A 24,571-nucleotide genomic window follows, 5' to 3' on the forward strand; every position below is an offset into this window, starting at 1 on the left:
TCAGACAGTACTCAGTGTAGCTGAAGGAGTGTGCCTCCTTGAAAGAGAAGAGGCTTATGACCAGGGCAGAAGGCATGGGAAGATGATCAAGGCTGGTCCAGGACAGCAGCTGGGTAAGGAGCAGGTGGGGCCTTCGGCGGAGGCAGGAGGAGGCAGAGACAGCATCCAGGGTGCCCTGTCCTTGTTACCCAGTCTCAAAGGGACTGTGCACCTTGCATTTGTAATGAGACAGTGCAGTAGGTGGGTTGGTGAAGGACCCAGCCAATGTTCAGAAATCAGGGAGTGCCAGCCAAGTAGGCAGAAGCAGCCAGCGAAGTTGCCCACTAAGCCGGTGCACTCAAGGTCGAAGAGAAACACGGAGAGCAGATACAACCATATTGTGCTGCTTTTAATTACGAAAGATGTAAAATGATGCATTATAAAACTTGGAAGCTACTTTATACAAAGTCCAATCTGTCAATATTGCTTAACAAAGGGCCGGGAGTTAGGACACTGGCAGGAAGTCTGATTAGTTGCTGGGATGGCCCCATCCTGGAGCAGTGGAAACGCTGGGAACCATCTGTGCATAAATCAGAAGAGCCCTGGAGAGTCCGAACAGGAAATGTCTTCAGATACGTGCACGAGCATGAATACACCACTTTTCAGCTCCGAGGATAGAGTAGACTTAGGAGAGGGAGCAGGGCAAAGGAGAACTGATTTGGGACGGGATCCAAGCGTTTCTCCTCACGCTCACATCCTACACCCCACGACCGCCACACAGCTAGGAAAACGAGTACAGCTGTGACCAGGTAGGGCTGGGGTGCCTGCAGCCACTTCAGTGCCGAGGCCTAGGGCAGCAGCGAGTGCATGCAGGCCTACATGGCTAGGGTAGGGCGACAAGGTCTCCTGGTGTCCTGTCCTCAACACCATCTAGACAGGGTGGGCTCTCCAGTGGCTTAAAGTTTCTCCCACGAGAAGAGAAGATCGGGTTGGTGGACCTAACAGCAGATTTAATTCAGTGCTACATTGTATTGTCTTTGTTTTTTACCGACTTCCCCCATTGCCAGTACTAGCCCATCAGCTGGAGAATATCCCAGGGGGAGGGTAATTCAGGGTATGGGGTCTTGGGGTCTCCCGTTACAAGGCGGTCTTCTCCTGATGTAATAATTCCATGGATAAGGCACGATGCAGAGAGCAGATTGTGCTGAGACCCCTTTCTCTAAACTCTTACATCAGCACCGGTCCCTGCCCAAAGGCTGAGATCTGATTTCAGGGGCCTCTGACAGAGGAGCTGGCTTCTGTGGGCACGGTGGGGCCTCTGACAGGAGCTGGCTTCAGTGGGCACGGTGGGGCCTCTGACAGAAGAGCTGGCTTCCGTGGGCACGGTGGGGCCTCTGACAGAAGAGCTGGCTTCCGTGGGCATGGTGGGGCCTCTGACAGGAGCTGGCTTCCGTGGGCATGGTGGGGCCTCTGACAGAGGAGCTGGCTTCCGTGGGCATGGTGGGGCCTCTGACAGAGGAGCTGGCTTCCGTGGGCATGGTGGGGCCTCTGACAGAAGAGCTGGCTTCAGTGGGCATGGTGGGGCCTCTGACGGGAGCTGGCTTCCGTGGGCACAGTGGGGTGCAGGGCAGCTTGAAGAATGAAAAGCTTCCACTTTAACTAAAGTCGCTCCTCTCTGATCTCAGGCATAAAGCGTATGAGTTCCACTGGGAACAGGGCTCACAAGCAGAGGCCAGGGGCATCTTCTGGCGGGTGGAACTGGACGGAGACCGCAGAGCTGGAGGTTAAAGGGAATACACAATGCTTGGGTCCTAGAGGAACGTGGAGTACAGCACCATCAGCGCTGTTTGAAGGATCATGGAGAAGACCTAAGAGAAGATGCTGACAAGATGTAGAGAGGTGTGGGAGCCAGGGTCCTGTGTGCAGGCTCCGCTCGCCACAGGCACAGATGTGTTGGCTTCCTTCTACTTCATCCTTGCTTGCCTGGGTGGAAAAGTCAATGAGCCTGGGCTACACTCGCCTTCAGGGAGGGTAGCAGCTGTCTGAGCAAAGGATATCCTTTAGCCCCATCCCTGCCATCTCCTCAGGCCTGGTTCCTTCCCTGAAGGCTACATGGGCACCACCACTTCCCCAATCAGGGCCAGGAGGCAGTAGTGGTAGAATCTGGTCAGATTATTGGGCGATAAGGTGTTAATGCATCATGAGAGTCCCACGAATCCAGTCTCATTTACTATGCACCTCTATTTTAGGCAATTTAGAATAAAAAGCATGGGTCTGAGTAGGAAGATTCTACAGTGGGGGCCTAGTGAAGAGCCCAGGTGTCCCACACTTAGGGGCTCTGGTGTGCCCAGCCATTCTGGATGATTCCTGCCTAGCTGCTGAGGGACGTAATCCCGAGGAGGATGGCTGCTGCGCCTAGTGACGGAGCTGGCCATCCAGTGTGGTAAGGCATATCCAAGTGAGTGCGGAGCTGGTCATCCAGTGTGGTAAGGCATATCCAAGTGAGTGCGGAGCTGGTCATCCAGTGTGGTAAGGCATATCCAGGTGAGTGTGAGCTGAAGGCACCAGTGAGAGAAGGCTGAAGCTCTGAGCTCAAGCAGGGACTAGCGATAGCTACAGTCAGTCCGCCCTATTACGCATGGCATATCTAGTCAATCGTCCACGGCCGGCTAGTCACACAGCCCTCATTCCTGTCAGGCACTAGGGGTTCAGTAAGGAACAAGGCACAGTTCCTGCCCTCTCAGAGCTTACAGTCTAGTGGGATTGCATCACACAGAGACAGCTGGGGAGGGAAGGGGCCGTTCAGCTGCTGCACTGACAGGAGTCCCAGCAGCTCTGCCCGGTGGGGCTTCAGGGGCTAAGATGGAGGGCACCTTGTGCAGGGACGTGCCCCCGCCCCGCCTCCTAAAAGGAGCACTGCCCTCTTTAGGCTCGTTCTGGCTCCAGGAACTCTTTTCAGGGAGCAAAGGTGTCTCCCTCTCCTGTCCATGCGCAGGGAAGCAGCAGCAAAGAGGTACCAGACTGAGAGCGAGCAAACTGAGCTCAGCCTGCTAACGACAGCCTGCCCTGGGACGGGTGGGTAAGCGTCTTCCTCTTCATTACATCATCTGGCAGAGCAATGGCTAGGCCCAGAATATCCGCCAGCTGGAGGGTGCCTGGCCTTGGCGGTCAGACAGAAAGGCATCGTGGTGCTCTGGTACCGTGTGTGGTGCTGAACCAACTCCGTGGGTCTGTGGCCCCAACTGATGCTGACTTCTTCCCATCTTCGGTGCTGACTGGGACATGTGGGTCGGAGCTCTGGTGGTGCTACGGAGGCACCTGTTACACAGCACTTGCTACGTTTACACGCTGACTAGACGGCCAGCAAAGAATGAAGGGTGACACGGTGACCTCAGTCATCAGAAGCTCCACAGCAGCTGGCCTGCGGCAGTACAACGGTGTCACAGGCCGGAGAGGCAGGATGCAGCTGTGCCTAGAAAAGCCATGACCTCTGAGCTAGGACTTCAGGGGAGAGCCTGGGACAGCATGGCTCCCTCCACGCTGATGCTGATGTTAGGGTGTTTGCTGGCTACATTCTCGCCTCTGCTCTCTGGCCATTTCAGTCCCCTGCTCCACTGTATTCTGCTCAGAGCCGGTCAGCTCGAAATGTCTCCTCCACAGAGGGGTCCAGCAGGCCCATGCTGGAGTCACTTAACATGTTGAGTCCATCCAGGCTCAAGGGTTCGATCTGCAGCTCCTCTTCCAGTGGAAATGGAGTGTCCATGTCCAAGCCGACCTCAGGCATGCCCGATAGCCCCCCACTCAGGCCTTTAAACAGGTTGGTGCTTGGATCTTCTGAAAGGAGCGGAGAGGAGATTCAGTGACAGGAGAGCTAAAGAGTGGCAATCCCCAGCATTCTATCCTGTCACCTTCCCAGACAGGCCAGGCGGGACGGCGAGTGCCATGCACTGACCACTCCCAGGCCCATAGCTCTTCCCCTGGAATTGATGTTTGTTTTTTTTTAGACAGGGTCTCATTCTGTATGTAGCCTAAGTAGGCTTCAAAATCAAGGGAATCCCTGTCTCAGCTCCCCAAGGGCTTGAATCTCAAATATATACTGCCATGTCTAACTAAATCTTTGAATGTTTGTAGTTCCCCGCTTTTAGATGGTTCTTAGTCACCGCAGACTAAGTATTTTCAGAAACATGTTGGCCACCAGGCCCTGTCCTCACTGCCTGCCTCCGTCTCTACAGCTGACCACCTGCATCTTAAGTCAGACCGAGGCAGGGGTCTGTTTCATTTATAGACTGTGATATGATCTAGACCTCTCTCAGAGGCAAACACACTGTGGACCGAGACCAACACTCACCTGTCAGGATGGTGTCCGGGAAGGTTCCACAGTTGGAATACGGGTTTGGTCTCAAAGGAAAGGAATCCTGTGGTTCACGGTGGCTCTGCTGCACCAAAGGCACCTGGGAGCAACAAAAGCCACAGTGGGCATGCAGCTCTGCTCCGGAGGTGTGTGTGAACAAGGGCTGCGTGTCCTCAGACTGTCCCACAGCCCCTTCTGCCTAGGATCCCCGAAGGCTCTACCGTGTAATGATGCAGGAGGAACATTCCCTGGGTACCACAGCGCAGGTAGCTTTTCTCTGCCCATACACTGCCTGCTACACGACCCCAAGAGACACCAGTGGCCGCAGTTAGAGACTCCCTTTGGGTCTCTGATACTCCTGCTCCTCAGCCCATCAGAGAGCTCCCTCTGAGCTCAGGGAAACAGTGGGTTCTCTGGTTTCCGGGAAGTGAAAGAGTGAGAATCTTCCCTTCACCCTTGGCCAGCACCTCTCAAGGACAGAGCCTCGGAGGCCTACTTAGAAATGGGGTCTGATTTAGGAATTTTTGCTGAAATTAATTTTTAGGCCATTTAAAAAAAATGTCTTGGGGACTGGAGAGGTGGCTCAGTGGTTAAGAGCATTGCCTGCTCTTCCAAAGGTCCTGAGTTCAATTCCCAGCAACCACATGGTGGCTCACGACCATCTGTAATGGGGTCTGGTGCCCTCTTCTGGCCTGCAGGCATACACACAAACAGAACATTGTATACATAATAAATAAATATTTTAAAAAATGTCTTAAAAGAACACTTTTGAGGGAAGTGCTGGTCCTCACCTAGTCTGAAAGGGCTCTTTAGAAAGCAGTGAAGAGGTGCAGCTTGGTGCCAGATGGCTTGCCTGGCATGCCTGCCTCTCATTATGTGAGACCCTGGGTCTGACGGCAAGCAGGACAAAACACGAAACAATTAACATAAAGAAAACCCAGAGGTGAGTACTGCTCACTCTTGCCACTTGGCTTTAGCTATCTTTATCTGTGCTACTATTACTAAGTTCTGGAGGTGGGTTAACCCCCCCCCCTTCACTTTTTTTCTTTCTTCCGAGATAGAGTTTCTCTGTGTAACAGCCCTAGCTGTCCTGGAACTAGTTCCTGTGGACCAGGCTGGCCTCAAACTCAGAGAGATCCGCCTACCTCTGCCTCCCAAGTGCTGGGATTAAAGGCGTGCGCCACCACCCGGAACTCCCTTCACTTTTTTTTAAAAAAATATTTATTTATTTATATTTTACGTACATTGGTGTTTTGCCATGAGTGTTGGGTCTCCTGGAACTAGAATTACAGACAGTTGTGAGCTGCCATGTGGTTGCTGGGAATTGAACCTGGGTCCTCTGGAAGGACAGTCAGTGCTCTTAACCACTGAGCCATCTCCCCAGCCCCTCCCCTCACCTTTTTTTTTTTTTTTTTTTTTTTTTTTTTGTTTTTCAAGACAGGGTTTCTCTGTGGCTTTGGAGCCTGTCCTGGAACTAGCTCTTGTAGACCAGGCTGGTCTTGAACTCACAGAGATCCGCCTGCCTCTGCCTCCCGAGTGCTGGGATTAAAGGCGTGCGCCACCCTCCCCTCACTTTTTAAAATCCATCCTGAAGCCTGATCCATCCTTACCAAACACTATTAAAAACACAAAAGCAAAAGAAAGTGGCTGAATGAAAATGCTCTGTGGAAGGAGTTCCCCCACCCCAGTCCTGGGCTAAGCTCTCCTTGCAGGCCGTGCACTGAGCTGGGTACAGCACCAGGCCTGCAGGCACAGTATCACACCACTTTCTAACTCTGCTGCTGCGGCCAGGTGTTGTCCCTCCTTATCCTTCACATTCTCCAACACAGGGGATTGGTTAGCTGTCTGCTATGGTCCCTTGTGTGGAGATGTGCATGTGTGTGTCAGTGTGCATTAGTTAGCTGCTATGGTCCCGGTGTGTGTGTGTGTGTGTGTGTGTGTGTGTGTGTGTGTGTGTGTATGTGTGTGTGTGTGTGTGTGTGTGTGTGTGTGTGTGTGCGCGCGCGCGCTCACGGACACTTGCACTGTGTGTGCATCTGGAGGCCAGAGGACAACCTTGGGTGCTAGTCCACAGATGCCATCCACCTTCTCAATTGAATTAAGACAGCGCCTCTCACTGGCCTGGAACTCATCGGCTAAGCTTGTCAGCCCTAGGGATCCATCTGTCCCTTGCCGTCCCAGCGATGGGATCACGAATGTGCACAGTTGTACCTAGGATTTCTTAATCTTTTATTTTTTGTTTTTAAAAGATTTATTTTTATGTGTTTAAATGTTTGTCTACATATATTTTGTGTACCACATGCATTCCTGGTTCCTGAGGAGGCCAGCAGAGGGTATCAGATGCCCTGTAACTGGAGTTCTAGATGGTTGTAAGCTGTTATGTGGGTTCTGGGAACCAAACCTGGGTTCTCTATAAGAGCAGCAAGTGCTCTTATCTGTTGAGCCATCTCTCCAGCCCCTAGCCCTGGCTGGTCTGGAACTTTGTATATGTAGGTACAAAATGGACCATAAACTCACAGAGGTCTGCCTCTCTCTGCGTCCCAAGTGCGAGTATTAACAGTGCACACCGATACACCTGGCGCTACTTCTTTCTTAAATGTAGGTTTCCGCGATGGAGCTCAAGTCCTGTGCTTTACTGACTAAACTGCCTCCCCAACTCTATGAGAGTGTTATCAAAATCCACCACCGTTCAGACATTGCCTCTGCTGAGCCCTGACCCCCACCCAAGGTCTGTAAGGCAAAAGGCAGACACAGTGGCACTGGGTAAGAGGGAGGCTGTGAGGCTCTCCTGGCCACGGAACAACCTGAAATAGCGGGGAGGCCTCATCTCTTAGGCCATGGAACAACCTGAAATAGTGGGGAGGCCTCATCTCTTAGGCTGAAGGGGTTGGCACACAGAATGACCTCAGAAAAGGTGGGGCAGGAATGGCCACCTACCTGCTGAGGAAAGGCAGGGCTGGGTCTCATGGGCTGTTGGTCAAAGCCCACATCTGGGAAGAAGCTGGTCAGAGATGAGCCCTGTGGGGAATAAGGAGGGAACTATTTATCGTCAGAGTTCAGGGTGAAATAGGGCTCCCCACCTCCCACGCCCCACGGGACTTACCTGGGCAGTGAGGAGCTGGAAATCCGACTGTGGCAGGGAGGGGGCTGCCTGGGGCTGATGAGCAGGGGGCTCCTGGGCATGGGGCTGCAGGAGGGGTTGAGGCATCTCCTGGGGTGTGGGGTAAGGGGGCGGTGGGGACACCTGGGCTTGAGCTTCTGTGGGCAGGAAGGAAAGGCTTTGCTCTGAGGACAGCATCTGTGAAATAAACCAAGTGACTCGTCAGCTTCCAAGTGATAAAGGTCCTTAGGATTGGGAGAGCTTCCCACTACAGTTAGAGGACGCCTGAGCGTCTCCCTGCCACGCTGAGATGCCTGGCCTCTGCCCTCCGTCTCCCTGCCACGCTGAGATGCCCGCCGGGCCTCTGCTCCTTTGAAGCTCATCTCAGGTTCACACCTATGAAAGCATTCCTCTCAGTGACATTTCTACTGTTTAAATAAACAAGAATATAGCCAATTTCCTCTGTTTTCTCAGTGAAAATAATGTCTTGCTTGTTAAAGCCATGACTGCTGGAGATATGGGAGACTGAAGAAGGTACTTAGCTGTGCTACCATCCTAAACTCTACTAACGCAAGACACCGACTCAACACTAACAGCAGTGAACATCAGCAAACAGCACTACAACCATGAACTCCACTCAAGGGAGGAGAAGGATAACAGGAGAAAAGAAAATGGCAACACAGTCTGATCTGTGAAACAGCAGAACCCAGAAGGCCATGTGTTGTCATCTGGTTCTAGTGGCCCAATCCCTAAAGAGCTCCAGGCTTGGGGACAGCAGGAAGCAGGGTTGATGTTAACCCAGGGCGGCGAGCAAGAGTTTCTGTGCTGGGCAACTAGCTGCCTCCCCTGATGGTAGCCGGGGAGTGGAAGCCAACCCTGGAGGGACTAGAGGAGAGGTCTCTGCAAGCCACAAGGTGAGCTCTCTACCTGCGACTTGGCCCAGAAACTGCTATCCAGACACAAGCCCAAGTATCCAACAGTATAGTATCGCTCAGGGACTCTGCACCAGCAGGAGACTTCTCTAAACACAAGTGCTAGACAGAAGCTCACCACAGAAAAGAGAGACGGTTCTGTCACAAAGTATTTGCCTCAGCAAGCCCCTACTCTCAGAGCTGCCTGTTAGCAATTGAGCGTCTTGCTTTTGAAAGTGAGGGGAAAACCGGGGACTGTCAGACTGTCTCATCCCCAGGGGAGCAGACACCCAGCATCACCATCAGATCCCAAACAGACACAGACTGGGAAACATGGGAAGGAAGAAGTGAGGATTCACGTTTACTATTGTTAACATTAAGGCCATTTTAAAAAGGCTAATCTTGGGCTGGTGTGGTGGCACACACCTTTAAGTCCAGCACGCGGGAGGCAGAGGCAGGCGGATCTCTGAGGCCAGACTCCAGAGTGAGTTTCAGGACAGCCAGGGATATACAGAGAAACCCTATCTCAAAAAACCAAAAATAAACAAATATAAGAAGAAAAAAACAAATAAGTGAGAGGTGAGAGAAGAAAATATAGACATTAGAGGAAAATTTCATGATGTCCAACATTTGTACAACAGGAATTCCAGAGGGAATGGAGAAAAATCAAGGGAAATATCACTGAAGAAATAATTAAAATTTCTAGAAACAACAGACATAAGTTTCTAGACACAAGCAACTCAGCAACCATCCAGACACATTCCAAGCCCCATTATCATTACAGTTTCACAATTCTGGAGAAAAGCAGGACTATCCTAGATGCCTCCAGAGGAGGGAAGGAGGTCCCATTCCAAGTCTTGGCAGTGCGGCCGGATTAGGTTCAGCAATACCTCTAAAGGACCAGAGAGAAATATCTTAATCTCGCCAACCACTAACCAAATGGAAGGCAGAACAAAGGCATTTTCCAGTCACGCTAAGGCTCCTGTGCCCTCTCCCCAACCCTTACCGCCCCTCAGGCTTGAGGAGGATCTGCTCTGAAATGTGTTAAGATTATTCCAATACCAGAGTTTGGGTCTGAATTAGCGACACACAGCTGGAAAGTCAGACCAAGAAAGACAGAGAGCAGGACATCAACATCTGGGAGCAAAGCACAAGCCCACTCTGTTATTTCACCGTGTGCTATGGGGTCAAGCCTAACTACATCACGGTAGCTATAGAAATGCAAACACATATGCTGCTCTGAGATTATAATGAATGAACAGACAGAGAAAGGTGTGTGAGAGAGGGGCTGTGGGAGGGCAGAAGGAAAGCTGCATCCCCATCCTGGATGGCAGGATGTCATTAGTAATGCTCAACAGCCAACATCTAGAAGAAAATAAGTACGAAATAACATGTTTATACCAAAGAGATTAGCAAAAATGGTTGGAAACGGCCAAGCCCAGGCAGTGAAAACTGTGGTTAACTGTGGTAGGGGAGACAGGCCCTTCAGAACTATTTGCCTTTTGAAACTACATGCATGAGTGAGACTTTTTAAAACCTTAACGTTAAATAAATAATAATAAAAATATTAGAGTCAATGTTCTCCACCCTTAAAGTGTAGCAAAAATGCAAGAACACTTTTACAGCTCGTAAAAGAATCTCACAAAACAAAACTAAAAGGAATTCAATAACTTTTTTTTGGTGGGGACAGTTCGAGACAGAGTTTCTCTGTGTAGCCCTGCCTGTCCTGGAACTCATTTTGTAGACCAGGCTGGTCTTGAACTCACAGAGATTCACCTGCCTCTGCCTCCCGAGTACTGGGATTAAAGGTGTGCGCCACCACCACTGCCTGGCAATCCAATAAAATTTTTAAAAATTAGAATTTTAAACAATTTCCCTAGGGGTTGGGGGTGGGATATCGGGGGAGGGAATGAGAGTGGGATGGCTGAGTGGAATGAGAAAAGATTAGAAAAGACTATATTTAAAAACAAATTCCCCAATGCCACCTCATCTTCCCCAGAAGAAATGGCTCACGATGTCAGCATCCATCACCAGTAACTGGCGGAGTGACTAACACCCGATCACGCAGCTTCTCCCGTGTCTACTGACGGGACGGCTCGTTGCTAACCATTACTCAGTTACATGCAGCAGGGAGCAATCAATGATGCTATAATGGATCTAGGGTGTGGCAAATGGGTCAAAAACATATTTACCAGTGATTATGGTAAGGAGTAACGCCCTAGGAACTTAGAATAAAAACAAAGTCCGAAAGTCCACTGTGACATTCCTCTACTCTAATGGCTGTGACTCCTAACTGTGCCTCTTTCTCGAGTGCCGTCACCCTTGGCATAGATGGTATTTATGTGTTGTTTCTCGGGTGGGCAGTGGAATGAGGGAAGAGGGTTAATCCACTACTGAAGTGTCAGGACACCAAGTGGTTTTTCGGGCTTTTCTCTGTGACTTACTGTAGTTATTGGATCAATGGCTGATTTTCTGTGCAGTTTGCGATTCTAACCCGGTCTCCCTGTTGCCCTTCACTTCTCACACCTCACCCTCCCCAGCCTCGACTTCGTGAGTTAATGACTACAAATTGTTTAATATTTGCTTAAGGGCAATAAACATCCCAAGTTGGAGATCAGAAAATCATGGATGCGTGCTGACTCATGCACACACCTCTGCTCTCTTACTTCAGGAATAAGACAGGGGTGAGTGCATGTGCAATTGCAGGGCTGTGCAGTGTAAAAACCATGGCCCAGAGAAGGAGAAACCATCTACAGCTCAGCCGGTTGAATGGAGGGGGTTCAAAAGTCTTCTTCACCTGGGAGGCAGGATAGGGGTTCAGTGGGCTGGTAGAAGAAAGCTGTCTGCCAAAACCTTGGTGTGCTTCTGGGCCAGGAGAGAGCGTGAGAGGACTGACTGGCGGCTGCCTTCGCCGAGAGGGGCCACTCAGGTTTGTGGTGGAAAGCGAGGGGTTGCTGAGGGAGAAGAGTCGGAGCGAGGGGTGAAGAGCGGATGCACTGGCTGCAGATGTCTGTGGGTGACTATTGAGGGACGAGGACAGCGTCATCTTATTGAGTGTGGCTTGGATGGAAGGGTTGCTTCGAGAACTCTGCAGACCTGCAAGGTAACAAATTTACAAGTTTCTTGTTATGACTTCAGACAAAGCTTTTGTTTTCAGATCAAAGTGTAAAGCAAACTTCTTACTAGCTCTGTGTGTGTGGAAGCTCCTGAACAGCTCTCCTGCTGGAAATGTCTTGGTGGACCAATGACAAGGCAAGGAAACACCATGTATAGAGAGATGCTGCCAAGCCTCCAGCCTGAGTGAGAACAGAATTAACTGCTTCCGAAGAACAAGACCGAGAAAACAACCCCTGGGGAAGCTGGAGCAGGTGAGGAGTGCTGAGGAGCCTCAGGCTACACAACCTTCTGTCCACAGCCACCAGAGCATCTGCCCCATGGCACAGCCTGCACCCTCTGTGGCCCCTGCAGAGCAGGCTCCATACCCCCGCCCCACCTCTCAGTCTGGACCTCTGTGGCCTCTGCAGAGCAGGCTCCACACCCCCGATCTCTCAGCCTTACAGCCCCTTGCTCTTCAGTTCTGGCCTCTTCATAAGCTATCAACAGTGTTTGCAAACTCAAGGGAAAGCAGAGTTTCTGATAGTCCCTGTTTCTCTGAGGTGAAGGGGGGATGAATCTTAGCATGAGCAAGACTGGGAATGGGGTCTCCGTGGTGTAGAGAAGAACTAAGAGAGGAGTTCCTAGAAGCTGGGTCCCCGTCCTATGCCCTGTTGGACCTTGGCACTCAGCTCAAGCCCAGACGGAACAGCTCCATTCAATGAACAAGGAAGCTGCTGCTGCTGCTGCATGTATTTCAACAGGCCAGAGCCATGGTTGGGAAGCAGAAATGTGTGTTTGTATTGATAAAAAATTTGTTTGTGGGGGTCAGGAGGGCTCATTGGCAGAACACTCACCTGGAATTCTTGAGGTCCTGAGTGAACTCTCTAGTACCATGAGCAAAACCAAACAAAACAGAAGCAGAAACAAGTAAGAACAGTGCCCTGAAATCCCAGTCCTCTGGGGGCTAAGGCAGGAGGGCCTGCTAGCTGGAGGTCAGCCAGGGCCACATGAGAATCTCTCAAAACAAAAAACAAAACAAAACAAAAACAGGGCCAGGCAAAAGTCTCCACAGGTAAAGAGACTTGGTGCCAAACCCACTGTTTCTTGATCTCCACATGCTTACTGTGCTTGCCTGGGCTCAAGCGCACCAAGGAAATAATAACAAGAAAAAAACTACAAAAATTCTAAGATCAGCTATTTTACCTGGCAAAATTATTATTATTTATTTTTTAAATGAAGACAGGACATTTACCGCGTAGACCAGGCCTGAGTAGAACTTGATCTGTAGCAGAGGATTGACTTCGAACTCCTGATTTTCCTGTCTCTACTTCGCAACTGCTTGCAGGTATGGAACACTATACCTAATACAAAGTTATTAATTTTTAAAATGCTTTTCGTATAGTATGTATGATGTATATATGACGGAGGAAGGCACACGAGCCAGGGCACATGTGGGGTCAGAGGACAGCTCTGCGGAGTCACTTCTCTCTGACTCTGTATGGGTTCTGGGACTGAACTCGGGTGGTCAGGCTTGGCAGCAAGGGCTTTCATCCACTGAGCCATCTCACGAGCCCATAAAAATATCTTTAAAGTTAGAAATGATGTTTCTGGTAGAATCCTGAGAGTTATCACCTCTTAGTTAATGAAAACATGAGACCCAGTTAGCTCAAACAGTAAGTAGAGCTAACGGTCTGAATTTAGATGTAAAAAGAAGCCTCCTTCAGAAAGAAGACTTAAATATCTTTCAATAACATGTGTGCCAGGCTTTTTTTTTTTTTTTTTTAAAAAAAAGTTGGATCAGGGTAGCCTGGAACTTATGATGCACCTGCCTTAACTTTTACATGTTATATGATATATACTTCAATATTTTTATATGTATGAATGGCTTGTCCACATGCATATATGGGCGCCATGCACAGGCCTCGTGCTGGTGGTAGCCAGAAGAGGCATCGGATCCCCTGGAACTGGATTTACGGGTGATTATGAGTCTTCATGTGGGAGTAGGGAACTGAACCTGGGTCCTCTTAAGCAGCCTGTGCTCTGAGCCAGTGAGCCATCTCTGTAGCCTCTGTACCACGCACTTTAAGGTGTGCACGGCATTATAAAGCTAGGAACTTGGTCTATGGTGTTCAGCATAAAATGCTGCGTTTTGAAGAAGGTGGATAGTCAATGACTGAACACGGGGTTTTCAGCTAGAATCAAAGGATAAAGCCTACAGGTGGCAGCTTCCTCAAGACCCCAGGGGGCTGAGGGGATGCTGTTTGTTTCAAGAACCCTGGGCATCACTGCTCACTGAGAATTTGTCTAAAAGGGGACCTGCCCCAGCTGAGTCTAGAACTCTCAAAGGGTTTGAGAATTTTTGTTGTGAAATAAATCAAAGGAACTCAGAGCTACGAGACTGGTGTCTATTTAAAGACTATCCCGGGTTCTTACAACACCCAGAAACACCCTGCACGCCAGACACTGTCACATGACTTCATAACTCACTTTTGATGGTGAGTTTGCCCATACACAATTTGATTTCTAAAAACTCAAAACTCGCCAGGTGGTGGTGGCGCATGCCTTTAATCTCAGCACTCAGGAGGCAGAGGCAGGTGGATCTCTGTGAGTTCGAGGCCAGCCTGTTCTACAGGAGCTAGCTCCAGGACAGGCTCCAAAGCTACAGAGAAACCCTGTCTCGAAAAACCGAAACAACAACAACAACAAAAAACTCCTCAAAACTCAGCCTTAAAAAATAAAAGATGGTTTATTATTAAATGGCACCCCCCCAAAAAAAAAACAAAACCAAGAGTACCTCCTAAAACAAAAATTAAGGTGGTCCCTGCAGCCAGCTAGGCAAAACTTAACCCACGCTGCTCAGCAGCGGTCCTACAGCACCTCTGGACCTGGCAGGGAACCCTACGGGGACACTCCCAGGAGGGCAGGCTCTGAACCCAGAGTGGAAACCAGAAACCACTTCCTCCACCTACAGACCGTCACTGAGGAGCCTTCCAAATAGAACATTCTGCAGCAGGCACCTGAACTGGGGCCGTATCACACCACTGGCAGAGGAGGGAGAACCGCCTGCTCTGGAAACAGAAGCAGTATTGGTTCAGCGTGAAGTTCACACAGCAGTCTGGACAGCGACAGCACGTCACACGGCAAGTAGCACAATTACAGCCAGTGCCACCCTACAGGCACTTCTGAACACTTGGATAGTTTCGAACTGTAGATGTCTACTTAATCTACATAAGTACAAGTATTTTCATCATGCCCATTGTAAATTTTCTAAAATTTAAAATATTGTCCTTCAGAGATCCAGTGGGGAACTGGGGAGAGCTAAGGAAACGGATTAAATGATAGAAGATCACCATAGGCTGCTAAAAACTGCTAACAACGTTCAGTTGGCACGGAGTGGCACCTATCTCTCTACTCCCAAACTCTCCTCCCCAAGTTCTCTGCACACGTGGGCTCGGGAAGACAGCAGAGAGTGAGGCACATGCAGCAGGACTGCGCCAAGTTGTCAACCACGCAGAGCGGGGTACCCTGAGCAGACACTGACCAGCACGAAGGAGGCTACACTATGTCTCTGAGATGTGGTCATTCTCACTCAGTGATGCGCCAGACAGACACAGCAAGGGACACAGCCACTCCCTTTCCACGTGGGAGTACTTACCGGAGGAGTTCCTTATGCCCAGGTGAGTCATAGCAGCTGGAAGGTTGCCCACACTGTTCCCAACACTCATGCTGCCAAAGAGGTGGTCGCTGGTGTCCAGGGAGGCTGGCAGGGGTGTCGAGTAGTGGAGGTTGGTTAGGTCGGGCAATGACCCTCCAGTGTTCAGGGTCCCCAGGAACGGAGAGAGGCCTATGTTTTGGCCGTTATGTGGGAAAGCACTGAAATGAGAGAAAGGAGGATTACTTCCTGCCGCGGGTTCGGCTGTTGGAAGATGGGGCCCAGACGACGCCCTTCCCATCAGAGATTGCAGTCCCTGGAGGCCCTGCCTCTCCCGAGAACGTGGCCATCTGCTCACCCTCTCTGGAATGCAACTCCTCACTCGTTAAATGGGACAGAGGATATAGCCTATGCCCACCTTACAGGGTAGTCTCCAGATCAGACTAGATTATGAATGCTGCAAATTCTAAATCGCTGTATATAACCCCAGCACTCAGGAGGCAGAGGCAGGTGGATCTCTGTGAGTTCGAGGCCAGCCTGGTCTACAGAGCGAGATCCAAGACAGCCAGGATTGTCCCACATAGAAATTGTCTCAAAAAACAAAAACTATGTGAGATACTATGTCATATTCAGAGTTCTTTATGTTAGCATTCTAAATTATTTTTGCTACCAAAATCACACAAAAATATATACCTTTCATGATATATTGTTTTGATTAACTTTCCATTAACTTTAAAAACGTAACAATTTTCAGTTTTTAAAGATTTACTTTATTTTTATTTATGGTTGTGCTTAAGTGTGTATGTGCATGCACAAGCACGTGAGTGCGTTCACAGAGTGCAAGTGCCCTTGAAGGCCAGAAGAAAGTTGTGCTGGATAATTTTATGTCAACTTGACATAAGCTAGAGCCATCTGAGAGGAGGGAGCCTCAATTAAGAAATGCCTCCATAAGATCAGGCTGCAGGCAAGCTTGTAGGGCATTTTCTTAACTAGTGTTTGATGGGGGAGGGCCCAGCCCGTTGTGGATGGGAACATCTCTGAGCCGGTGGTCCTGGGTTCCATAAGAAAGCAAACTGAGTGACCAGTAAGCAGCACCTCTCCATGGCCTCGGCATCAGCTCCTGCTCCAGGCTCCTGCCCTGCGTGAGTTCTTGCTTGCACTGCTTTTGATGATGAACTGTTAAGGGACTGGGATTGAAATGAACCCTTTCCTCCCCAAGTTGCTTTCAGTCACGGTGTTTCATCAAAGCCGTAAGAACCCTAAGACCCCGGGAGCTGAAATTACAAGGGGTCACCCATCTGCTCCTCTGTAAAAGCAAGCAGCTCTTTACCACTGAGCTATCTCTCCAGCTAAGTTTCCATAATCTTGAAAATAAGGAAGATATATTGCCATTCATTTACTGAAACTGTTGACTGGTCATTGTGTGTCAGGCACAAGGGCAGGCCCAGAAGGCGTAATGATGAGCAGGTTAGGTGTATGTTCACAGTTGGGCCTGCCTTTGACATCTGCATACCTGGGGCAAGGATAGAAATTGCAAAGGGAAGTTAGCACTGCATCTGTTCTGTGTGTGTGGAGGTGGGGAGTGAGAGCATCTACGCCGAGGCCGGGGAGGATGACAGGTGTCCTGTTTAGCACTCTCCACTTTACTCCTTTGAGAAAGGGTCTCTCACTGGACCGGGAATCAGGCTGTAAGCCAGCAAGCCCCAGAGATCCTCCTATCCCCACTCCCAAAAGCAGTGGGGTCACAGGCACGTGTGCGACCACACCCAGTTTCCCACGAGCGGGCTGGGAATTTAACTTCGGCTTTCACAGCCAAGGTTCTTACCCACAGAGCCCTCTCCCCAGCCCTAGCTTTAATCTCCCAAAGTTAGAAATCAAAGAACAAACTCTTGTGTCCTGACAGGGCACACATTTATAATAGCTTGGATTCAAATGTAGGCTTCCCAGAATCCTTGGGGCCCTGCACGAGCACACACTGGGACAGGCAGCCAAATCCTTAGTCCTTATTTACTTTCCATACCCAGCCCTGGTCTGTACTGGAAGGCAGGTATGTGGTCATCCCATATACATGTGTACTGTGGGTCCCTGCAGTCCCCTGGACTCTGTGCAGCTTGGGAGTAGGCCCTCAAAAGGACAAGGCTTCTGAGTCCTCTTGTGAGGGAATTGTGTTGGTGGATCCAGAGATGGAGCAGCACGATGATCATGCAGGCAACTGAAATACGGTAGGAAGCATGCTGTGCTAGGAGCGACTGGGGTGGTAAAGCCAAGAGCATGAGTAACACCAGCATAGACGCTGGAGACGCCAAAGACAGGAAGAGCGGTGCTGAGGAAGGCTTTGCTAGGGACGTGACATAGTGCTCAGGGAGCCTCAAGATGCTTGGTGTGCCTGGGGTCCATGCAAGCAGTGCAGGTGTTGAGAGGTGAGGCAGGAGAGGCAGAGGTGGGGACAAGTCAGTTGTAGACTGTAGGAGAGAGGGAGCCGAATGTGAGCTGGAGAGGCTACTGTGGTCAGAGTGACAGACTCGAGGGGACTGAGAGAGGGTGGCAGAACAGATCACAAGGCTCTTGCCATGGCCCAGCTCAATCCAGGAGAGAGCAATGTGGCTGAAGAGAGAAAAAACCACACGAGCCAGAGCAGGGAGACGGGTGACTCATCAGTGTGCACACACTGTGGAGCAGTGACCAGGCGACATGACTGGCATCAGAGCCTGCAGGAGACCCTGCGACTCCTGCATTAACAGAGCCCGACGTCACCTAGAGTGGAGGGAGGGGCTTCTTGGAAGCAGTCACTGGAAGGGAAGCCTGAAAGTTAAAGAACTCAGGCGCCAGGTGGGAGAGCCATTTCAGGTGGAGGTCAAAGCAGGAACTGTGAAGAGGGATGACCACTGAGGGTTAAGGTTAGGAGGGCAGGGAGTGATGGACGTGGGACGGGAGAAGCTGGCATGGACACCCAGGGCCGGCAGAGTGCTGAGGATGTGCACACCAGGTGACCCAGTTTTATCAGGATGGTTTGGTGGACAGACCTGGGAGGCAAAGAACAGAGCCAGGAGGCACACCTGGGTTTGCAAGGCTGCGAATGGGACCTTGGCTTTGGACATGGTAGGCAAGCACTCTGCTAACTGAGCTATAATCCTAGCCTCCAGGTTTTTTGGCTCTTAAAAATCTAAGGTCCTGCATCTCTGGGTGGGATGGTGTTCTTTGTCCTGTCATGTCCCTACCAGGCTTTCTGTTGTACTTCTCAGTTCTGCAAGTTATAAATTAGAGTTTGTATTAACTAACCAAAAAAGCATTCCAAGCTGTGGGCACTCAGTGACCTGACACACTGCTGTGAAATCATGAGAGATTTTGTGACATTCCATTTAGGAATAGCCAGAAGTTAATTTAACTCACCTACAGATCCTCTAAAATGGGTGATTGTGTCAAGACAGACCATGCAAAGGTCTCATTTTCTTTCTTCCTTTTTTGTTTTTGTTTTTTGTTTTATGTTTTTGTTTTTCGAGAGAAGGTTCATTTGTGTAACAGTCCTGGCTGTTCTGGAACTAGCTCTTTTAGACTAGGCTGGCCTTGAACTCATAGAGATCTGCCTGTCTCTGCCTCCCAAGGGCTGGGATTAAAGCTGCGCATCACCACCGCTCGGCTTCATTCATGGAACTTTTAAAATCAGCTTCTATGTAGCCAATCAAGTTAACTGATGGTGTTCTTTCCTGTCAGCTGATGCCCATAGCCTGCCACAGGCTCCTCCAGTGGACGTGTGCACGCTTCTGCTTCTACAAGGTAGGTTCCGTGTGTGCTCAGAGTCAACTGGGTGATTATCAGACACACTTATGGTGGTGTTATTGGCTTTTGCCAGTTAGCTAATGGAACTGCCTCAAATACATGAAATAAGTATACCAAGAGAGACCAGCTGTTTTTATGCAAATGCAGTTGACTTGGGTTCATCTAGAGCAAGTTCCATTTCTCAGTTCTGTGGCCCAGCAGAGAAGGCTCTCAGAAACCGTCAGCAGAAGGGACATTACTTACTTGCCTCCCCCAACATCACAGGATCGTGGGCGTCCAGACAGAGACTGGATCTGGGAAGAGACAAAGAAAGCTGTGCTCATTCGGTGCACAGCCAAATTCAGGTGTTTGCAAAGTGGAGTCAGAGCCTCCTCGTTAGAGCCTGTGACAGACAGAATAGATCAGGGGCATCGTCACAGGGCACCCATGGAGGTTTGGGGGAGTCTTAAATTTCTTAACTTTCCAGTCAAAAGACAAGTATAATATTATCACACTTTCTGGATTCCTTATTAATGTGTCTTCTAGCTAAATAGTCACTGCCTTCAAAAAGGCAAACGTTTTGCACATTCCAATTTTAAATATTTTTTTTCAGTTGACAAAAGAGAAAAGGAAGGAAATTTAAAAAGCAAAACTGCGTAAGGAAGGAGGGAATGAATGTCAAGGAAAAAGGACGATCTAATTAGAATGTAAATTGGTGGGGGACAGGGATGGATGCTGTGTAGCCATGGGGCCAAGGGCTCAGGGTCCAGCCAAGTCTTCTCTTCCCTTTTCCCTAGTTATGGCTTCCGCCTCTGCAGGGCAGGCAGCCAGGACGAAGCCTGCAGCCAGGATGGCTCACCCACCTCCTTGGTCTCCCACAGCTGCTTAGGCAGTGGCTTCGGAACATTTAACAGATTCTCTTCTTTCAACGGCCCAGGAAAAGATGCTACTGAAAGGGAGAAGAAACAGACTCATTAGAAGGCAGTCACCCCACTTTTGGTCAAATAAATCAGTATAGTTAAAAAGAGCTGGGGTAGGTGGGAAGGGGGTAGCAAACCTTTATCCCAGCACTCAGGAGGCAGAGGCAGATGGATCTCTATGAATTTAAGGCCAGTATACTCTACAGGACAGCTAGGGCTACACAGAAAGACACTGTCTCAAAAGAAAAGAAAGAAGTTGGGTGGTAGTGACATGTCTCTAAACCCAGCACTCAAAGGTAGAGGCCAGCCTGGTCTACAGAGTGAGTTCCAGGACAGCCAGGATTACACAGAGAAATGCGGTCTCAAAAAAATAAATAAAATAAACCAACTAAATAAATAAATAAAAAGGAAAGGAAACAAGTTTTAAAACGGTTCTTAGCATTTAGGCATGTCTGCCCTGGAACCTGCTACGTAACCCAGGCTGACCTTGGACCTGCAGCCATCCTCCAGCCTCTGTCTCCCAAGTGGTGAGATTACAGGCATGTGCCACCCTGCCTAGTGAACAGGATTTCTTTAGCAAATATTTATTTTTTACATATTCTTTTTCTTCTTTAGTTATTGCATTATTTTGTGTGTATGGATATTTTACCTACATGTGTCTGTGTACTACGTGAATGCCAGTGGCCATGGAGGCTGAAGAGGGCACTAGAGCTCCTGGAACCACAGACGGTTGTGAACCACCAAGGGGGTGCCAGGACACAAACCCCAGGTCCTCTGGCAGTTCTCTTAACCACGGAGCCATCTCTCCAGCCCCTTTATCAAATATTTATTGATGGTCTCCTGTGAAGGTGCTTTGTGTGTTATTGTAGGAGTTAAAGAAACAATTAAGAAACAGATTCAAATTTGAAGGAATCTATAACCTAGCCAGGGGACAAAGGCAATACATATATGACAGTCATTAAAACTGAAAGAAGCCCAGGAGAATAACATATCCTTGCTTCAGAGCAGAGGAGAACACTGAGGCTTTGGAGCCGGGTGCTCTGTGCTCCCTTGAGAGACACAGTCAAGGGAGCACAAGCAAGAGTGTGGAGTAAGTAAAGAAGTCTAGAGAAGAAGTGGCTACCACCAGCCAGGGCGCTCTTTTTCCTTGGACTATGGGCTAGATAAAGGATAACGATAGGAAACAAAGAGTAGAAGTCTGAGACCAGGCTAGGGCCCTGCAGGCATGGGAAAAGAGATAAGGAAAAATACATACACTCATGATATGAAGAAGGTAACAACAAATGAAGAGGTGGGTTGGGGAGCCCGCTCGGTGGAGAGAGCACTTGTCTTGTAAGTGAGAACCAGAGTCTGGATTCCCAGAACCCATGCAAAAGCCAGGTAGACATGGCAGCTGCCTGTAATCCCAGAGCACCAGGGGCAGAGATGGGGGCTCCCTGCTCCAGGAACGAGCTGACTAGCTAGATTAGTCCAAGTCAGCAAGTGCTGGATTCAGCAGGTCTCCTACTCGATAAATAAAGTGGAGAGTAATCAAGGAAGACACCCAGCTCTGGGCTTCCACGTGAATGCACATGTATGTGCAAGTGCCCTCTAAGGTATCCACATAAGTGTGCACGCGGGCACACACAATGTATGACAATCACAGTGGCAGTGAAGCTACTTGGTAAAGGGCTGGGACTGGGACTAAAGAAGAACTGATAACCCACTGGCACATTTGGCTGAGCAGCTGATAGGGGTTCTAATGTTACAGAACAACCCGGCTCTGCTTGAAGGGACTGTCCTTGGCTGTCTGCGTGAACGCGCTCAGCCATACCAATGAAAGAGAGAAGGCCAGCCAAGACAGAAACCAAGTGAAGGCTCTTTGTTCTCAGGCACAGACCAAAGGTCAAAGGCGAGCTCTGAAGAACTGTGATCTAATGTCAGGAAGATTGTTCAAGAACAGACCCTGGAGACTGCTTGGAAAGAGGGATGCTGAAGGGTTCTAGGGACTGCGTGGCTCCACTGTGACTGTCTTGCCTGTCCTGCTCTTGGCTCACACGAGATGAGTAATAGAGCCCAGGAAGTCACTTAAAAATGAGATCAAAGCTAGGTATGTTGGCACAAGTCTGAAACCCCAGCATGTAGGAAGCAGAAGCAGGAACATCAGGGGTTCGGTGCCAGTCTGAGCTACATAATACCAAATCTCAAAGAACAGACAACATAACATGGGCCGAAATTTCAGAATGAGCTCTGAGAAAAGGTTTAAAATAAATCCTCTAAGCTTCCTTCCTTCCTTCTTTCTCTCTCTCTTTCCTCCTTCCTTCCTTCCTTCCTTCCTTTCTCTTCCTTCCTTCCTTCCTTTTTTGTAAGTTGATAAAACTTAGGAAATAATTATAGCTGTGGCCTCCAGAATTCATTCTCAGTGGCAGGCCTGGCACGATGCAGGGTTCATCATGGCTGACCTCCTAGCACAGGGCAGCAAATGCCACTTCTGCTGAGATGACCGAACTTGATCTGTGTGCCTCGGGGTTGCTCAGTTCTGAGATTCAAACCACTTACTCTTTCTCTCCTTTTCTTTTTCTTCTTCTTCTTCTTCCTTGTTTCCCTTTATGGACTGCTAAGGATAGGCCCTGAAAAGTTCTACATGACCTCACCGAGTCACCCAGAGGGATTAGTCTCTTGTGAAGAGTATATTCTGTCTTTGTTCTTGTTGGCTCTCTTTTTCTCATCACGATTATAAATGCTTCAGAGAGGTAAGCCCCGCGAGGCTCTGAGACTGTCCTACTTCTGGGTGATGCTGAGTAAGCAGCGCCAGGGACATGCAGACCCACAGGGGCTCTCCCACAACTGAGGACAGGAGCAGCGGGCTTTGTGAGCCTTTGCGGTTCTAGGCAAATGGAGAACAAGGACAGCAATGTGCTTGGAAGGTTCTACGGGAGGCTAAGCAAGCAACCTCATGACCTAGGGCCTAAAAGAGATGGTCACAGGACCGGGACTGAGACAGGGACAGGCTGCAGGGCTTCAACAGGTTGTTTCCCTGAGGAATTCATTGTTTGTAGTTTGTTTCCATGTACAAGGCTTGTTGGGAATTCTTCAAAGAAATAGCTGGGGATGGCCCTGAAGCCGTTTCTTCATTTCTGTCCTGAATGATCAGATAAAGCAGTTGCAAGTTTTCTTTCCTTTTTTTTTTTTTTTTTTTTTTTTTTTTTTTTTTTTTTTTTTTTTTTTTTTTTTTTTGTTTATTAGATAGAGTTTCTCTGTGTAGCTTTGGAGCCTGCCCTCTGGAACTCGCTCTATAGAATACACTGACCTTGAACTCGCAGAGATCTGCCTACCTCTGCCTCCTGAGGGCCAGTTTCAAGTTTTTATGATTTTATTTAACACCTAAAATGGTTTGCTCAGAAAAGGAGCGTGCAGGGTGACGTCAGAGGGCTCTGCCTCATGCAAGTGATCGTTGCTTATCTTGTTCTTCACAAGCCTGGCCTCTGTGACATACAAACCAATTTAGCCATTGAGCTAATTCAGAATGTGAAAATTATATTTCAGTTTATAAAGGTCCAATGGCGCCAGTATTAACTGGGTAAACGAACAGCTTTGGAGCCCCATTTGCTGAGGCTTTCAGGTTCATCTCAGCTGAACTCTAGCATGATTTTAATTGGCTTTATGAAGTCAGTGTCTTCTGCAAAATGCATAAATCTCTCTTATAATAAACTTGTATCTTATAATAAATTTTTTTTGGGGGGGACAGGATCTCATGTAGCCCAGGCTAGTCTCAAGCTCTATGTGTAGCTAAGACTCTCCCAGAACTTCTGGTCCTCCCACCTTCAGCTCCCAGGCAGAGGACTGCAGGAGTGCACAAGCCTGGTATGTCTGGTGCTGGAGACTGACCTCTGAGCTGCACGCATGCACGCCGAGCAGTCCACAGCCTTAGCGCAAACTCGCACGTGTCCTGCACTGTCATTTAAATCTGTCAGTAGCTCAGAGTGACTTTTCTAAGGGGCTGTGACAGTGTGGAAAGCAGGCCATGGAGCAACTGCTTAAGTCTGTGATTAATTCACATTTTCATGTGGTTACAACTCTTCCTTCCTTGCCCAAGCTTGTGACTGAGGTACTGAGGGGACTCGGGTAACAAGGAACCATTGTAATCTGATCACACATTTCCTCTCTCAGGGCTTTGATCATGTCTTACTAATTTCCTTAGAGCATCTCAGATAAGTAATCTAAGCAACAGTTGTCGGACTTTACATGAGTATGACTGTCAACCCCAACACTTGCTCATACCTTCCCCATGGCCGTCATTTTCTCCATCACAGAAACCTGGTAGAAAGAAAAAAAACCCTTTTGTACGTGATATTATCATTTATCATGCATTAGAATAACTTTTTGACATGAAATACAAGTTTTGAAGATTCTAAAGCAGTTCTGACGAAGCTCATTCAAGTGCTTTAGCATTCACACTGCAAACAGATGCGGTTACTCAGAGCCGAGAGTCGGTGCCCAAGAGCTCTTCCTGTCTTAGGTTCTTCCTGACTCTGACTCGAGTCAGTGGCTGGCAGTCTGAGAAATACCTGAAACAGTCTGGCTTCAAAATACAAAGCAAAAAAGTTTGTTCTGCCACACTTCCAAATATGTCATCCTACAGGAGGGCAGGAACTTGGACTCCATGTCACTGTTCTGACCTTACTATGGGTGGCAGTTCCGTGCTGGACACTGTGGCATATTCTGGACTCTTCAACAAGTTGCTTTAAAAAAAAAAACACATCTAGAGACTAAGTGAAGGTAGGGGTAAATGTGGTAGCTGTTCACAAAGCTTTTAAACACTGGTCT

General features: G+C 49.0%; 1 protein-coding gene across 3 annotated transcripts in view; it reads right to left on the bottom strand.

Annotated features, from left to right (window-relative positions):
- Positions 1 to 367: 367 nt before the first annotated feature.
- Crtc3 (CREB regulated transcription coactivator 3) overlaps positions 368 to 24,571 on the bottom strand; it is a 106,711-nt gene continuing 82,507 nt past the window's right edge. The window contains exons 7-15 of one of the 3 annotated variants that reach the window (XM_038314245.1): positions 24,026 to 24,061; positions 19,709 to 19,791; positions 19,110 to 19,159; positions 15,093 to 15,310; positions 11,139 to 11,437; positions 7,434 to 7,628; positions 7,268 to 7,348; positions 4,328 to 4,430; positions 368 to 3,813 (exon numbers count right to left, since the gene is read on the bottom strand). In XM_038314245.1, coding sequence (XP_038170173.1) covers positions 3,605 to 3,813; positions 4,328 to 4,430; positions 7,268 to 7,348; positions 7,434 to 7,628; positions 11,139 to 11,437; positions 15,093 to 15,310; positions 19,110 to 19,159; positions 19,709 to 19,791; positions 24,026 to 24,061 — 1,274 coding nt within the window. In that variant the 3' untranslated portion in view covers positions 368 to 3,604. Of the gene's footprint in view, positions 3,814 to 4,327; positions 4,431 to 7,267; positions 7,349 to 7,433; positions 7,629 to 11,138; positions 11,438 to 15,092; positions 15,311 to 19,109; positions 19,160 to 19,708; positions 19,795 to 24,025; positions 24,062 to 24,571 lie in introns of all 3 variants that reach the window. The other 2 variants (XM_038314246.1, XM_038314244.1) reach the window with 2 other exon arrangements.

The sequence above is a fragment of the Arvicola amphibius genome, chromosome 12 (assembly GCF_903992535.2).
Source record: "Arvicola amphibius chromosome 12, mArvAmp1.2, whole genome shotgun sequence".
Classification (NCBI taxonomy): Eukaryota; Metazoa; Chordata; class Mammalia; order Rodentia; family Cricetidae; genus Arvicola; species Arvicola amphibius.